The 18,756-nt window shown below is 41.6% G+C and overlaps 1 protein-coding gene across 2 annotated transcripts; it reads right to left on the bottom strand.

Annotated features, from left to right (window-relative positions):
• Positions 1-12,843: 12,843 nt before the first annotated feature.
• Positions 12,844-14,163, bottom strand: LOC147616806 (NAC domain-containing protein 35-like). 2 transcript variants are annotated; one of them, XM_086777143.1, is made up of 2 exons: positions 13,640-14,163; positions 12,844-13,451 (listed from the first exon to the last, which is right to left on the bottom strand). In XM_086777143.1, exons 1-2 carry the CDS (start codon positions 13,991-13,993, stop codon positions 12,954-12,956), a joined length of 852 nt encoding a protein of 283 aa, XP_086633269.1. In that variant the 5' UTR covers positions 13,994-14,163; the 3' UTR covers positions 12,844-12,953. The 2 variants fall into 2 exon arrangements, with proteins under 2 accessions (XP_086633269.1, XP_086633270.1); XM_086777144.1 differs by having other exon boundaries at positions 13,312-13,484.
• Positions 14,164-18,756: the final 4,593 nt, after the last annotated feature.

Consider the following 18,756-nt stretch of genomic DNA (forward strand, 5'->3'; position numbering starts at 1 on the left):
TCCTATCGGACGCTACACGAGCGTGACGTCCCACACCCGAACCTACTATTTTTTGCACGGGGTACCCCTTGGGCACTATGCAAAAAATAGCGATTGGCAACACACCATTCCACCCGCATCCGATATGGTGGTGAAACTTTGCGAGTGGAGATGTAGCAGGTTACCACCTATGGTTGTGAAACTTTGCGAGTGGAGATGTAGCAGGTTGCCACCTATGGTTGTGAAACTTTGTGAGTGGAGGGGTAGCAGCCCCATGGACTCACTCGCAAAGTTTCACCCCTATATCAGACGCCATACATGCATGAAGTCCCACTCAAACCCACTTTTTTGCATAGGGGACCCCTTGGGCACTATGCAAAAATAGCAGGTGAAACTTTGCAACTGGAGGGGTAGTAGCCTCATGGACCCCCACTCCTAAAGTTTCACTCCAATCTGACGCTATACCAGTGTGACGTCACACCTAAACCCACTATTTTTTGCATAGGGGATCCCTTCGAGATTATGTAAAAACAACGGGTGACAACACACTGTACCGCCCTCAATGGTGGTGAAACTTTGCAAGTGAAGGATAGCAATCCCATGGACCCACTTGCAAAGTTTCACCCCTATCGGACGCCATACGAGCGTGAAGTCCTATACTCAAACCCATTTTTCTTGCATAAGGGGTGAAACTTTGTGAATGGACCCACTCCCAAAGTTTCATCCCCATTGATTGCCATTATACGAGTGTGAGGTCACACCCAAACCCACTATTTTTTTGCATAGGGGACCCCTTTGGCATTATGCAAAACATAGCAGGTGACAACACACCATCTTTTGTCCATCCGGCATCCAATGGTGGTGAAACTTTGGAAGTGGAGGGATTGAAGCTTCATGGAATGCCTTGAAAATTTTCACCCCTATCAGACACCGTACAAGCGTGAAGTCCCACTCAAACGCACATTTTTTGCATAGGGGACTACTTGGGCACTATGCAAAAAATAGCGGGTGGCAACACACCATCACAACTATCTGGCAACAAGCAATGGCGAAACTTTGCAAGTGGAGGGGTAGCAGCCCCATGGACCCACTTGCAAAGTTTCACCTCCATCAAACGAGTGTGACATCACAACCAAACCCGCAATTGTTTGTATAAGGGACCCCTTGGGCACTATGCAAAGAATAGGGGCAGTTGGAAACATATCGTCCCGCCCATCTCAGCATCTGATGGCGGTGAAACTTTGAGAGTGGATGGGAAGCAGCACCATAGACCCACTGGAAAAGTTTCACCTACATCGGACGCCAGAGATAAGCGTGATGTCCCGCCCAAACCTGCTATTTTTTGCTTAGGGGACCCCCTTGGGCTCTATGCCACACACCGTCCAGCCCACCCAGCATCCGAATGTGGTGAGATTTTGTGAGTGAAGGGGTTTCAGTCCCATAGGTTTAATTGCAGAGTTTCACCCACATTGGGCATCATGTGACAGTGATGTCCAAGACAAACTTGCTATTTTTTGAATAGGGGACCCCTTGGGCACTATGCAAGATATAGCGGGTGACCACACATCGTCCCACCCATAAAGCATCCGATGGTGGTGAAACCTTGCGAGTAGAGGGGTAGAAGCCCCATGGCCCACTTGAATGGGTGGGACAGTGTGTGGTCACGTGCTATTTCTTGCATAGTGCCTAAGGGGTGCCCTATTCAAAAAATAACAAGTTTGTCATGGACATCACTATCAGATGATGTCCAATGTGGGTGAAACTCTACAACTAAACCTATGGGGATGATACCCCTTCACCCGCAAAGTCTCAGTGCCACATGCGAACGTCAGATGGGCTGGTGTTGCATAGTGCCCAAGGGGTCCCCTATGCAAAAAATAGTAGCTTTGGGTGGGACATCATGCTCATCTTTGGCGTCATGCAGGTGAAACTTTGCCAGTGGGTCTATCGTGCTGCTTCCCCTTATTTTAGAGTGAGCACACATTCCCACCATTAAAATTTAATCTAAATTTTAATTAATTAAAATTATTTTTATATATATGTGTGTAAATCTATTTAAATGTGTGTGTGTGTGTGTGTGTGTGTGTGTGAGAGAGAGAGAGAGAGAGAGAGAGAGAGAGAGAGAGTATACATGCATGTGCATGCATGTGTAAGAGAGAGAGAGTGTGTGTGTGTGTGTGAAGAGAGAAGGAGTGTGTTTGCGAGAGAGAGAGAGAGAGAGAGAGAGAGAGAGAGAGAGAGAGAGAATTTCTAGGTGTTAGATAGTTTGTGTGAGAGGAGAGAGTGTGTGTTTGTATTAGTGCATGTGCGAGTGTGTACATGTGTGTGTGTGTGTGTGTGTGTGTGAGAGAGAGAGAGAGAGAGAGAGAGAGAGTGTACATGCGTGTGTGTACATTTGCATCATCTGTGTGTGTGTGTGTGCTTGAGCTTGAGAGAGAGTGAGATGGGGCATGCTTAGAGAGAGAGAGAGGATGAAAAGAGAGAGAAAGAGAGCCAGAGATACAGAAAGAGAGTGATATATATATATATATATATATATGTACGTTGTCGTGACGTGTGCGGTATAGCCAGGAAAGTACGAAACTTCTAGCTGTGAGAGTAGGTGCCAAATCTAACAAGAAAACTCACACACAAAATTCTCCAGGAAGCATAGGATAAGTCCATTTTTAATGACATATTCATGTGTCAATTCACCTCAATACGTCCTTGAACTCATCTTGATGATTGCACAAAATTGTGTACCAAGTGCTTGTCCCTTGATTCACTGACTCCTTTCTCCAAATCCCTTGAACCAATCACATGTAGGCATAACATAACCTTCAATTTTTTCCAACATACATGTGACCATTTACATTCTTTACATCCAGTGCCATCAAAACCATCATTTCAAGATGTTCTTTATCACCTGAAAACCTGCCTTAATATGCTAACATCTCACAAGCAAAAGATGGCATACGGCATAGCTATAACATGCTCATGATTTCCAAAATTCAATCAAGCAGAAGTAAGACCAACTTCCCGTGATTTAAATGTGCTTTAGATACCTTTTTCCCACAAAACACCAAGTTCCAAAACCATTAACTTGTTCTCCAAAGCTTTTTACTCATTTTCCAAATCCTTTAAGGATTTATGAGTTTTCGCCTTTTCCTAAATCAAAAGAATTAGTAAAAAAAACTTATCTGAACGTTTCGAGTGAATTTACACTTTGATTTTATTTTTGCTAATCTCAAAAAGTCGCTTCAGAGCTGACTACGCGATGGAGAGAACGCGGGAAGCAACAGTCGCTTCAGCGCAGACCGTGCGATGGAGAAAACATGGAATTAGTCGAAATCATCTCTTCATGTAGTACTCAATTCCCTCTTCATTTCTAGCACCTACAAGCTATGAACAGTAGGTATATCCTTCATTTAAATTTCTCTGGTAGCCAGCGCTCTAGTTCTCCCATTTTCTGCAGATATCCGCACTCTGATTTTTGCCGCCCCTTATACTCTGGTTTTTCTCCTCTTTTTCCCGCAAGGAATGCGGCCTTCACCACCTTTTGCAGCTAAAAATGCGTTTTTCCATTTCCAAATTTCCACGCTGCGCCTACCATTCCACTTCTAATACTTTCCATTATTTTCCCTTTTAATGCCACGCAAGCTGCCCCCTTAGTGTAATACTCCTAACCTTGGCATTAAGGCAAGGTTCCCAATGCAAAATAGATCATTCAATTTTATTCCCCCGCATTCAATAAAGACTTCGGCACTCTAATGCCCATTGAATCTCCATTACTCTTAATGCCTCCATAGTTTATAATGTCATCATATCGACCATGTGATTTATAGAATCCCCCAATTGTTCACTCAAATATTTTTCCATGTCTTCATAAATGCATTCCTTTGTGCATTGGCATGCCCTCATGTTTGCATTCCATAAGAGGTATTCACTAATTTGACCCATCGATACCATTAAGAAGCTACTACACATTATGCACATGGGAAGCCATTAACATCATTAACTTATCCCTTTGGCGTGCCACTCATACCATCATATATAACTGGATGTTTCTAACTTACCCATGAGCTCTGAGTAACAGCAGAACCATCACCCACCACACTCATATACAAAAACTCCTAGATCTGGCTCAGCCTCAGCTCGTCTTATTGAACCTCATTTACAATATGAACATATGTACATGGCATCATATAATGACTCGTCATGGCACTTAACCCCATGCATCTGGATGTGTATTTGATGGCCTCACATGCATGGTTTCACACCATAGATGTGCCATGGCACGACATCCACCCCCTCTAAACCTGCACATCCTCTGGTATGTGCCAAATCATCACCAAGATCCACATATAACTGGATGTCGTCTTCATCTTCTACATTACCAGGAAGATCATCTTCTTCCTCTTCAACCATATCCATACTACCACTGTCAAGCCTCTCATCCTGAGTTTCCTGTGAATCAAAAGGATCACTATCATGCCTTCTTTTAAACATCTTGATTCTTTTGCCTGCCACAAGATTCTTTATCTCTGTTCCATCAAGCTCACACAGAGTATACGTGGCATTTCCATGCACATACTTGACTATGTAAGGGCCAAACCATCTTTTTGCAAATTTTCTTTGAACAGTGAATTGGTTGTCAAGGCTACTATCATACATTAGAACCCAATCACCTTCTTCAATAGGTTTTGGCCGGAGTCTGTGTCTTCTATCAAATATCTTGCATCTTTTAAGCGAGCTTTAGCAAGCTCTACATCTTCAGGCCTCCTCTCCAACTGTCTTATTCGCAATGCAAGGAGGTCATCTCTGCTCAATCCTTCCACCCAGGGCAATACATTCCAAGTTAGAACTACTTCTTCAACTGGCATCACTGGCTTTTGACCATACATTAATTCTGCAGGCATGTATCCTGTTACTGAGCTATGAGTTGTACGGTCAGCCCACAAGGCATATGGTAGCAGCTTTGGCCACTCTCGCATTCTTTCTCTGCATGCCTTAGCCAAAGCTTTAATGATTGGAGGATGTCCTCGCTCACTTTTTCCATTGCCCTCAGGATTGTAAGCACATGTTAGGGATAGTTTGATACCAATTCTAGAGAAGAATTCCCTTGCTTCTTCAACATCTAGCTCACCCCTATCAGCTGTTATTTTCCCAACACAACCATACCGGCAAATCACATCCTCCAAGAGAAATTTGCATACTATTTCCGTACTCTTTGTTCTAAGAGCACGCCCTTCTACCTGATTTGTCAAATCTTCTCTTACAAGTACTATGTACCGCATCTGCCAAATTCCAAAAGGCATTGTAACTAGATCCACTACCCATTTGTAGTGCATGGCAGGTGGGTAGGTTGGATGCAAGCCATCACGATGCCGCACATTTGAGTACATCTGGCATACCATGCATGTTTCCACATATCGGGAAATATCCTTGTACATTCCTTTCCACCAATATTTTTCCTTTATTTTGGTAAACGTAGCCCACACACTTCTATGTCCAGCCCAGAGACTCTCATGGAATTCTTTCACAAGCTTTCCTTGAGTCTCTTTATCACATATGACTCTCTGTGGCATAGCATTCCTCTGCTTTAGGATGCTTCCAGAGGTACCCATCCTTTAGGAAATAACCATATGCTTTTCTGCGGATCCTCTTAAATTCTGAGTCAGACCAATTTCCCTGTCTTGTCAGAGTACTCAAGTATTGACCAATAAGCAACCAATCTCCTTCATACATTTCCTCAGTAAAAGACTCAAGTGCATTTGATAGGCAAATATGGTCCCCCTTTGCATATGCAGTAGTATAGAACCTTGTACCCACATCATCAATGTCACTAATCATCTCTTTCTCATCTTCATACCTGGCTCTTGATAGCATATCTGCAACTGGATTATCTTTTCTCGCAATATGCTCAAACTCAGGATTTAGTGACTTGATATAAGCAATCCACCTAAGCATAGCAATATCTGGAGTGGTACAACTTGCTATCATCCCAAGAAGTGGCAAGCAATCAGTTTCCACAAGTACAGATGCCCCAATAAGATATTCTTTTTCACATTTTAGAGCAGTGACTATTCCCCATAACTCTCTCTTGATCTGTGGATACTTTCGTTGTCGAAAGCTTAATACCTTTGCTCCAAATCTGATTACATACCTGTGATCATCCTCATCATCTTGCCCTACTGCCCATCCTATCCCAGTAGGACTAGTATCAACTGTAACAATCACAGGCCTGCCACACTCATAATCTGCCTTTCTCAGAGTGGGTGATGATTGGAGCAAACATTTCAGCTTCCGCATAGCTTTAATATGTACTGCACTCCACAGAAATTTTTGATTTTTCCTCAAAAGTTGATAAAGAGGATCTGCTACATGTGTATAATGTGGGATCCAAATAACATAAAAGACACATGCTCCAAGAAATCTCCTCAGCTCTGTAACATTAATGCATGTCTCTTTCATTCTTTGTATTGCATCTATCTTGGCTGGACAAGGTCGGCGTCCACTAGTACTACAAAGATGTCCCACTATTAGCACTTCACCAACTCCAAACATTGATTTCAGCCCAGATAAAGTAAGATTCACTTCTTCAAGCCTGGATAGAATCATGTCACAATCCTTTATATGATTTGCCACAAACTTGCGGCACCCCTTTGAATCGAAATCCCCATCTTTGTCTTTCTCATCACAGCCTTTTATTGGCACATCATCCAGAAATGGCATAGTTATTTGTGGTATGAAGTCTCGTAAAACTTTATTCATTCCATTCATCATATGTGCCACCGAGTTGGTGGCTCCCTGTGGTAAGGTACACATCCTTACTAATCCCAAAGGAGTTCTCATTGTGGTCAAGTCCCTGCTTTGTATATCCAGCTGGAACTGATCATATCCCGAATACAGATCACCCATAGAGTATATAGCTTTTCTTGCAAATGCTTCTGCAAACTCATCCACAATCGGACCTGCTCCCACATTCCTGATTGTGACTTTGTTTACAGGCTGCATGTCTTGAATAAAGCGCAATGTCCCATTTTTCTTTGGCACAGTAAACCATCGGTTGGAATATGGAGCACATGATGGCTCCAAGATTCCCATCCTGATCTTTTCTTTTAGTAATTCCATCAGCTTTGGCAAGAGAGCCTTTGGTACTGGAATTGGCTGCAGGTTCCAGGGCACATGTGGAACAGTAAAGATCACCATTGGTGCTGTTACACTTGGATCAACACAGCCTATCTCATGCGGCTGAAAAGCGAAGGCTTTCCCATGTTTCACAAGCATCTCCTCAAAGCATTTCTTTTCAACTGGCAACAGAAAATCCTTCTCACCAATCTTCAGCTCTTTTAGAGTTTCCTGTGTAAACTTATGCCCAATTTTTTTCGGATCTCTAAGATTTGGTTGCATAGAAGCTTCATCTATTTTCTCCTTGCTTCCTGGTGGCAAAGGCAAGGCAACTGGTTTCACCTTCTTTGCAACTGTTTTGTACTTTGTATCAACATGAGCATCCATCTCGCAATTCATGTTTTTACATTCCACCCCCTCAAATTCCCGGATTATATCATACATCTCCATAGATGACACCTCTATCATCTCATTTCCACCCTGTAAGCATGCTCTTCCCATATCAAAAAGCACATCCATAGTATCTACAAATGACACCTCATCAAGCACCCCTGAAATAAACTCATTCTTCTCCAAAAGACCACACTGCTCAAAATTTTTTTGTTCATTTTGTATATGTTTTCGCATGCCACGCTTCAAATCCTTACTTTTTACAAAAACCAGTGACCCATAGCTGGAGAATCCCTGAAAGTTTGCTGAAAAGTTATTTACATTGATTGAGTCCTGCGAGAACTCATTTCCCCTTGTACCATTGGAATCCCGCTTTACAATGGCACCTGGCCAAAATCCCTCATCTCCCTGTAATTCATGAATTCTCTATTTATCTTTGGGAGTGATTGTGCTCGAAGAGACTCACGATTCCTTTCATGGTTAATGCAAACTGTCAAGAACTGAACAGCTTTCTTGCCATCCTTACTCCTTATTCTTGCATATGCCGAGCCATCGTCCAAAACTTTTGTTTCCATCCTCACAGCTGTAATATAGGGTTGCCCAAGGATGAGGGGATACGATGACATCTCCTGAACAAAGAAGTTTTGATCATCTTTCACATCCCCTATGGTTACCCTTACATTTGGACATGATGCATAGAGCTCTCCAGATGAGTTATTAGCTGCTTTAATCATCCACCCATGATCCACATCCATTGGCCACTTACATTTGTTGTAGAGATTTTTAGCCATAAGATTTATTTCAGACCCATGATCAATTAGAGCGACATATGGCTCTTCCAAATCACCTATCTTGACAAGGGTTTCAGTAGTTGCTCTTGCCCAATGGCTCCTGGAGTAATGACTCTTTGTAAGAACTTCTTTTTCATCATCCTCTTCCACAAAGCGCACTTGTCGTGCCCCATCAGCAGAGTGATTACATTCCACCACATTTTCTCTCTCTTCCTTTTGCTGTACCTGTACTCCATGAGTCTTGAAAGTGCTTGCCTCCCCTTGTGATGGAATAGATTCAATTATGGACTGCCTTTTTCTTCGTATAATATCAATTATCTCATCATGAAATTCTTTCTTTGCAATCCCCAAGACTTCCCCTAGTGTAAATTCCACCCTGCTGTTTAGAATCCTCTCTTCAAGCACCTTTTTGAGATCTGTTGCTGCTTCAATATCAGACTGAAGCTTGTAGAGTGGACTTTTCCCTTTACCCTTCTCCTTCATTTTTGTTGGCACTTCTTCCATTGAAACTTCCTGTGGAGGTCTGCTATGCTGTGGAGGCATATGTGATGGCCCAGGATCCTTCTTTTCACTTCCACGTGTAACTCTTTTTGATGGCCCTCCTTCCTCATTTTCCCTTTTATGCTTCTCCTCTACCTGTGCCTCATTATTTTGGCATTTAGCAATGTAGGCATGAACAGATAAAGAATCCACAGGCTCCTCCCAGCCAGTCTCAAGACGTATACAATCACCTGCCTCATGCAAAGCTTGCTTAGACACCTTCTTTGATGCAATTAATTCCATTGTTGATGGCCAAAAATCCTCATTCTCATAATCCTCATCATTCTCAAATCCCTGCTTTAATTGACCAACCTTTAATCCATAAGTTGCTGCCTCAACCATAGAAATGGCATGACTAGCAGCCATATCCTCAACCAGCTTTTTCATCCCTCCTTTCCCAAAATTTGTACTCAATGGAAGACCAGTCTCTGTAAGATGGATTTTCCCATCTTTGAAAAACACAAGTTGATTTTTAAGAGCTTCTTTATAGCTAGCACAGTCTTTCTTTGCATGTTCTGGGTCATCACACCATATGCATCTGTATGTAAACCCTTCTTTGCTTTGAGGCCTTTGCATAGAAGCCTGCCCCAATGGTAGACCCTTTTCTTCAATCCTGGACATCTTCAATTTTAGGTCACGCATACCCTTAATAAGCTCATCCATCGGCCCATCTACCTTTGGAATTGTAGCAGCTGGTTTTGGTAGATTCTCAGGGGTAACAGCAGTTATGGGGGTTGCAGAGCCCATCACCATTTTATCCCTCCTCCGCTGCCGCTTTGCTAACATGGTGACTGCATCCTCAACATCATTCCAATCACTCTTTAATCCCTGCTCTGTATCCTTATCCTCAAGGAGGATTTCCAATTTCTCTTGGAGATCTTTCCCAGCTGCTTGTAAGAAGAGCTCTGTTTTTTCTCTATCCAAAGTTGTACGCTCTATCCTTGATAGCTGGGCATAGCGCTTCTCAAACTCTCTTAGCAATTCTGTGGCAGAAATTCCCATTTTAGGTTTTGTGACCCATTCCAAGAAAGTTCGTTTGGTCACTCGCTCAGAATCCTCCATGAAATATTCATCCTTTAAAGCAAGCTTGAACTCCTCCCAATTTCTGCCACCATGTGCTGTCTGCAATCCTCTTATACGCTCTCTTATTTCAGGAACACATACCAGCTCGAAACTTCGAACCATATCCTCCTCAGTCACCCTGTTTAGCTCCATCTCCTTTATATAATTGCGCAGGTACTTTGTGATGTCCTTCCCATCAAATTGATCCACCTTTTTCACAATTGATTGTAATGCTTTGGTCGTGGAAATTTGTCCTCTTTCAGCAGCTTGTTGCTGTTGCATGTACATGGTAAACATCTGAAACATCTGCATAACTCCGGGGTCAAAATGAACCCCCTGACCCTCAGAATTCTCAGCCATAGCTTCCCTGTATATTTCACCACACTCTCACCCCAGCAGTTTCACGTCGGGTTCACCAAAGAGCTGTCATGACGTGTGCGGTATAGCCAGGAAAGTACGAAACTTCTAGCTGTGAGAGTAGGTGCCAAATCTAACAAGAAAACTCACACACAAAATTCTCCAGGAAGCATAGGATAAAGTCCATTTTTAATGACATATTCATGTGTCAATTCACCTCAATACGTCCTTGAACTCATCTTGATGATTGCACAAAATTGTGTACCAAGTGCTTGTCCCTTGATTCACTGACTCCTTTCTCCAAATCCCTTGAACCAATCACATGTAGGCATAACATAACCTTCAATTTTTTCCAACATACATGTGACCATTTACATTCTTTACATCCAGTGCCATCAAAACCATCATTTCAAGATGTTCTTTATCACCTGAAAACCTGCCTTAATATTCTAACATCTCACAAGCAAAAGATGGCATACGGCATAGCTATAACATGCTCATGATTTCCAAAATTCAATCAAGCAGAAGTAAGACCAACTTCCCGTGATTTAAATGTGCTTTAGATACCTTTTTCCCACAAAACACCAAGTTCCAAAACCATTAACTTGTTCTCCAAAGCTTTTTACTCATTTTTCAAATCCTTTAAGGATTTATGAGTTTTCGCCTTTTCCTAAATCAAAAGAAGTAGTAAAAAAAACTTATCTGAACGTTTCGAGTGAATTTACACTTTGATTTTATTTTTGCTAATCTCAAAAAGTCGCTTCAGAACTGACTACGCGATGGAGAGAACGCGGGAAGCAACAGTCGCTTCAGCGCAGACCGTGCGATGGAGAAAACATGGAATTAGTCGAAATCATCTCTTCATGTAGTACTCAATTCCCTCTTCATTTCTAGCACCTACAAGCTATGAACAGTAGGTATATCCTTCATTTAAATTTCTCTGGTAGCCAGCGCTCTGGTTCTCCCATTTTCTGCAGATATCCGCACTCTAATTTTTGCCGCCCCTTATACTCTGGTTTTTCTCCTCTTTTTCCCGCAAGGAATGCGGCCTTCACCACCTTTTGCAGCTAAAAATGCGTTTTTCCATTTCCAAATTTCCACGCTGCGCCTACCATTCCACTTCTAATACTTTCCATTATTTTCCCTTTTAATGCCACGCAAGCTGCCCCCTTAGTGTAATACTCCTAACCTTGGCATTAAGGCAAGGTTCCCAATGCAAAATAGATCATTCAATTTTATTCCCCCGCATTCAATAAAGACTTCGACACTCTAATGCCCATTGAATCTCCATTACTCTTGATGCCTCCATAGTTTATAATGTCATCATATCGACCATGTGATTTATAGAATCCCTCAAATATTTTTCCATGTCTTCATAAATGCATTCCTTTGTGCATTGGCATGCCCTCATGTTTGCATTCCATAAGAGGTATTCACTAATTTGACCCATCGATACCATTAAGAAGCTACTACACATTATGCACATGGGAAGCCATTAACATCATTAACTTATCCCTTTGGCGTGCCACTCATACCATCATATATAACTGGATGTTTCTAACTTACCCATGAGCTCTGAGTAACAACAGAACCATCACCCACCACACTCATATACAAAAACTCCTAGATCTGGCTCAGCCTCAGCTCGTCTTATTGAACCTCATTTACAATATGAACATATGTACATGGCATCATATAATGACTCGTCATGGCACTTAACCCCATGCATCTGGATGTGTATTTGATGGCCTCACATGCATGGTTTCACACCATAGACGTGCCATGGCACGACAACGTATGTATATATGCATGCATGTATGTATGTATATGTATATATATATATATGTGTATGTGTGTGTGTGTGTGTGTATAATATATTTATCTGTATATTTAAAAGTGAGCAAACCTTACCACCCATCTCCACACATTAAAATTGAATCAAAATTAATTAAAATTATGTCTGTATGTGCATTTATATGCTTAAATACATGTAAAAATATATGTATAAGTATATGCGTCTATGTATAGTTATATGTATCTAAAACATAATATTGTATATACTATATATTACGTGTGTGTGTGTGTGCGTGAGAGAGAGAGAGAGAGAGTGATAGTGCGGGTGTGTATATGTGTGTGTGTGGGTGTGGGTGTGAGAGAGAGAGTTTCAACATTTGAGAGAGTGTGTGTGTGCACGAGAGAGAGAGAGAGAGAGAGAGAGAGAGAGAGAAGGAGAGGGTCATGCGTATGTGAGAGAGAGAGGGAAACGGTCATGTGCATGTGTGTGTGTGTGAGAGAGAGAGAGAGAGAGAGATGGGGGCAAGCCTAGGAGTGAGAGAGGGAAAGAGAGAGAGAGAGAGATGGCTGTAGAAAGGGAACCAGTTCTTTTCTACAGCACAACGCGAGGGTCCAACACTAGTTGACCACAATTGCTAGCATTAGGGAACCAGTTCTTTTCTAGAGCCTTGGTCACCCGCAACAACGTGCAGGTCCAATACTAGTTGACCACAATTGTTAGCATTAGGGAACCGATTCTTTTCTAGAGCCTTGGTCGCAGGAGGAACGCGTGGGTCCAATACTAGTTGACCACAATTGTTAGCATTGGCAATTTGGGCTTCTTATCGTCTTAAACAATGTTTCCTTGCAGTACGAAATGACTTTTAGTACATTGAATTTGGTTCAAGCCTTATAAGTTGCATTTCACACAGGAATGTCTTTGGGAGTGGATTAGTGCGTTTGATTCCGATTCGAATTGTCATAGCTTTTCAAGTTGCGTAAGAGGTCATCGAGGCTGGCCGGACTGAAGAGGGAGCTGTCGCCTTCTTTGGGTCTGCCGAGGTCACCGGGGCTGGGCGTCCAGAGAGCGGATGTGCAGGCCGCCTCTGGCAATCGCATGATGTCCGGACAAGTTGATTTGGACAGCTGCTGTAGATGGAGCCTTGAAGGGCGCGTTAACATGCTTTTTGGATGATGACACGCCAAGACGTCATGCTCTGATGGTGTTGACGAAGTTGAATTGTGGGAAGTGCTTCCAAAATGCGCTAGTGAGACCGGTGGCCTCCCTTGGACATGGCCCGCGTATACTTCTGCAGCTTGCTCCGGCTGCATTAATGCATTGTGACCCTTCGGAGGAACGGGGCCGGCTCCTTCAGGAACGCTTGCCGCCGTCAAAGCTAGCCGCATGAGACGCTTTCGTCGAAGGCGACAGATCGTAGAGCCGACATTCTGCTCCACCAATCTGCTCAAATATTAGCGAGCCTAATCGCCATATTGAAGCAAGTAGAAAGAAGATTTGGAAATGATCAATATGTCATATCCCATGTAAAAAATGAAAGATAAGCACGCGCGGCTTATTTTCAAGGGTTACGGCGCTCCTGTAGCTAAGATAGGTAGAGGGTGGTGGATGGACGGACCTGAGGATGGATATTGTATTTGAGGTGTTGATGTGAGGACGGGTCCATTCTGTACTCGTTCATGACCCAGCAAGTTTTGGTACCCCTGGGTGCTCTGCCCTCGTAGAAGACCAGAGTCTTTCTCAAGGCTGAGAAGTACTGATGATGACTCTGATGATCATGCTCATGATGATGCTGCGCCCTCATGGCGCCCTCATGACTGCCGGCATGCAGTAGCGTGTCCGTGCCAGTGGCCTTCCAATAGCCAGTCGTGGTGAGGCGACTGGGCCTTTCGCCATTGCGGAACTTGCTAGAACGAGGCACAAAGAAATACCAGTACTCCGCCGGCTCATGACAGTCTGTTTGAGCCGCCATGGCTGCATGCAAGGAGGAAAAAAAAAAACTTTTATAAGATAAAAATATGCCGAAAATGTCACATCATGATAGAAAATGCCAATGACTACGGTAAAATTTCTGTTTTATTTTACCAATTAGAGGTAATAACAATAATCAAAATGATACATAACTTTTATTTTAAAAAAACAATATGGCCATGACAGGACAGGTGAAGCCCATTGCTACGATGCCATCGAGCTGCGCGAGGAGGATAATGTGTTGTGAGCCGATCTATATATATATATATATATATCTCTTCTCGCAAACATAAAACGCAATGTATTCCCGCAAACACAAAAGGCAGTGTAGTGACAAATCAAGTATGTGTGAGATTTAAAGCAATATGTTCGTAAGTTGCTTTTAGGGCTGGTGATGAAATCTGTTGTGGTAAACTTTTTTGTACTTGAAAAATCGATTCCATTAGAAAAATATATTAGTATGGATTTGAGTTTATATAAGTAAGAAAAGAGCGAGGAGAGATTTTCACGAGATAGGGAAGAAGAGAAATCAATACTCTGGTGGACCTTAGGGAGATAGGGAAGAAGAGAAATCAATACTCTGGTGGACCTTAGGGAGACGAGAGAAGAAACGTGATGAACCAAAGGTTGCCTCATATTAATAGTGGTCATTGCACGGGTGCACTAACATCAACCTTCTCTTGCATTTCTTCTAATTAGTCATGAAAACAAAATTGTACCAACTGCAAATGTAAAGAAAACGCCATCAAATGATGTCTGATCAAGTCTTATCTTATTTGCTTTCTCATGTAAGATCCTTTTTAAGAATGGAATCTTAATAAAAGGTAAATCCATGGAAATTAATCACCTAGCCCAGATCATTACTTAAAGAACCACTTGAGAGACAATTCATAAAAGATCATCATCGCTTTCGTAGAAATCTTTACAATTCACGAAAGATCTAAATATGTAGACTTGACAATTCGCAAAAGATCATCGTCACTTTGGTAGAATAAGACCATCACTTTGTTGGAAATAGGAGAAATTCTCGAAAGATCTTTCTCTCTCTCTCTTTTATATATATATATATATAATATTAACTTATTAGAATTAAGGGAAATCTTCATCTCCTTTGGAAAAATCAAATCCAGAATATCAGTTAGAGCATGATGTAGTTAACAGGCCAACGAAAATCTGCGGGCTGCTTGCAAGGTTGGTGCCAAGGTTAGCTGCATACACCACGGAATCAAAGCAAATGAGTGAATTAGTTTAACCTGGGAGCTCCCAAGGGTCGTGGCTATACAGATCGACGGTGGGAATGAGCCGAACCGGAAGCTTGTGGCCTTGCAGCATCCTTCTAAGGTAGTAGCCTACCAGCTCCTCTTCGGTTGGGTGGAATCGGAAGCCTGGCGGGACGGCACTCTCGTGCTCACGATTAGTGTTACTACTAGCTGTATCACTTCTCTGCACATATTGAACTAGCTCATGCGCTCTCGCATCTTGATCAGCTGGTTGACGCTCCATATATTCACAAGGATTCGGAAAGGATTATCGGTCGCCGCTGCTATTAAAAAAGCTTATAGTGCTGAGGACAAGGCAGACATATATTCAGGTAAGAGCTATGACTATTTGAAGAAAGTGGTGTGCGCGTGCAGGGCGATGAGGGCGTGTGAAGAAATTCTAATTTTCTATAAGAAGGCCTACTTTTTATAACCGATACGTAACTCTTACCAACACTGTGGCTAGAAATTGCTCTTGGCTGGTTATAATTAGACGCATATCCTAGTCAAGGATCTGGTCATCGTGTTGCGTGTTCACTTGAATGAACTAATTTCAATGATTTATCATCAGCAGTGATGTACCACTGAAAAAACGCTTCAAATAACTCTTTTAGTCAAAGCCAAGGCATGCTTGACAATAGTTTTTTTTCCCCTTGTGACTCGTGAGTGCTTGACAACCGTTCTTCCCCCCTTGATTTTCCTTCAACCAATCAAAATTAAGACAGCTCAATAATATGTTGAGAATATTTACTAACTAGAAAATGTATTAAAAAGTCATGCTTGGAAATCTTTCTAGAAATACAGTACAATGTCGTGTGTAGCGTGTGAGAGAGAGGAGAGAGTTTTAGTTGGTTCATAGTCAAACAGATCAAAACAACTCGTATGCATACTCTTGTATTGTGCACTCAAAAATCGACAAGTATTGCTTCAATTGAAGTATTCCACATGTGCCTATGTTGTCGAGAGAGTAATCAAAGACAAGACTAGTGTATGTTTGCTTTTTTCCTCTTTTTTTTTGGGGGGGGGGGAGAGTGTTATTAGGTAGGTTTCTCAAATGGCTCCTCCAGAAGGCCAACGTTGCAATTTTCTGGCCATGTGCACATGGCATGCCACTAATTATGTTGTAATTGAGCCATCAAGTGTCTTCAACATGCCTAAAAATTGCTCAAGGCCACTAAAAGTACTAGGAAGTCACATAAACCTCTACGAAGTATGTTGAATGTTGTCTTGAGGTATTTATTTATTTATTTATTTATTTGGAGGGGGGGTTCTCTTTTTCATTTGGCTCCTCCACAAGTTTTTCAAATACGAGACTTTGTGGTGATGACCACATGATGTGCCACTAATCTTGTAATTCAGTCATCGCTTCATGACTTGGGGCTATTTGCAACAATTATTTACAAGCTTTTTGTAACACATTGCATTGCTATACACAATGTTTTTTTGGTTTCTATAGGTGATGGTATTTTTAATACCATACGAAAATAGTAACGCTTACATTGGCACTTACATTATTGAGAATATCCGTGGTGGGAAAAAATGATACTCCCCATTCCTTGCATCAGTCCAGGTAGCATTAGAAAAAAAAATCTAAACATGTTTTCAAGTTATGCACCAATGCCGTGTAGCATAGGTTGAGGTCTCAAGGCACTCTCATTCTCCTCATCTCTCTCTTTAATGCATCAATGCCATGTAGCATAGGTTGAGGTCTCAAGGCACTCTCATTCTCCTCATCTCTCTCTTTAATGCATCAATGCCATGTAGCATAGGTTTAGATCTCAAGGCACTCATGTTCTCCTCATCTCTCTCTTTAATTAAGTAGACTCAACACCATTTGGCTCTCTCACAAGTTTTTCAAATGCAAGACTTTTTGCAATATGACCACATGTTGTGCCACTAGGCTTGTATTGAGCCATCACTTGAAGAGTCTGGCCCATTTGTAATAAATTTTTAACCTTTTTGTAACACAATATTATTCACTTTTATACACAATGTTCTTTTTGTTGCTATGGGTGCTGGTATTTTTGATGCTATATCCAAGAATAGCAAGGTATATATTAGCACTTACATCATTGAAAATATCAAGGGTATATAAAAAAATAGCAAGATCACGTATATATATATATATATATATAATAGAAAGGACACTTCTATTAAGTATGACTAGACCATACAGAATCACAGCTGGAAGTCTTGATTTTGTATAGAAAAGGACACTTCTATTATATATATATAATAGAAAGGACACTTCTATTAAGTATGACTAGACCATACAAAATCACAGCTGGAAGTCTTGATTTTGTATAGAAAAGGACACTTCTATTAAGTATGAATAGACCATACAAAATCATGGCTAGAGGTGGAAGACCTTACTCAAGTTGCACTACAAGAGATGGGCAGTATAGCTATGCAATATAGCCACATGAAGAGGGAAGAGAGTAGAGAGAGGCCCGACCTAGGCAAGTGCACAGAGCGTACGTAATTTCAGTGCGTGGCTATAGCCACATGGCTATGAATAGACCATGTGCATAGCCACGTATACGGAATAGGCACTCTTTGAATGAGGAGAAACTTGCGTGACATACCACCATTTCTTGTCATTTATATCCACATGAAACACAACCTTGTAAGAAGAAACACATTGAGTCTAAATGAAACATGTATAAGGATGATCTAATAAAAGCTTATGGTTAGAATTTACTTGTTCTTCACAATGATGTGTCCCTATCTGTTTGACAAACTTTTGTGGAATCGATAGCCATAAATCCATTTGGCTGTCTTTTCATAATTGCTTGAGTGTCTCCATACACACCCTTGAACCACTTCACATCCGATATGAAAATTTGGAATGTCCTAAATCCAACCTTTAGGATGTTTTGAATCATGCCACAATAATCAAGCATTGCTCCCACACTTCATTGCTCAAAGTTTGCCATAACCCCACAATCTTGGATATTTCTTTTTGTATCTTTACGTTGATTGCGAAAATGCCTTCCTTCGGACCACATGGCATTATTTACCTTATACTACCATAAACACCAAATGAAATATATTTATGATATTGAATAACCATATCATGATATTCTAGTTGAATAAAAAAAGAGAAAGTAGAGACATACTCACATGAGGCTTGCATCCTCTTATATGCTCCCACTCTTCTTATGTCACCATCTCTCCATGTTCTTTGGCCTTCTATATTTCTTCATAAAGCTAATCAATAGTACAATCGTTTAAAAGTGATGCAAGCCCCGGAGGAAATGGCAAGCCTCTCGAACACATCCTAAATACTCTTGTCTACTCATGTCGGTTTCTCCTAACCTCTTTATACCTTTTCGTCTACGTCTTCTTCATAACTTCACTATTGAGAATACAAAATGTATTCACCTTCTTTAACATTGATGTGTCCACTCTCCTTGCTATTCCTTTGCGTTGTGGTACGTGGGACACCATGCACTCATCTTCCCCATCACTCCACAATTGTGGCATTGTAGGATGCACTTGAGAG

Source organism: Cibotium barometz, chromosome 38 (genome assembly GCF_041138505.1).
Source record: "Cibotium barometz isolate CiBa-2024 chromosome 38, ASM4113850v1, whole genome shotgun sequence".
Taxonomy (NCBI): Eukaryota; Viridiplantae; Streptophyta; class Polypodiopsida; order Cyatheales; family Cibotiaceae; genus Cibotium; species Cibotium barometz.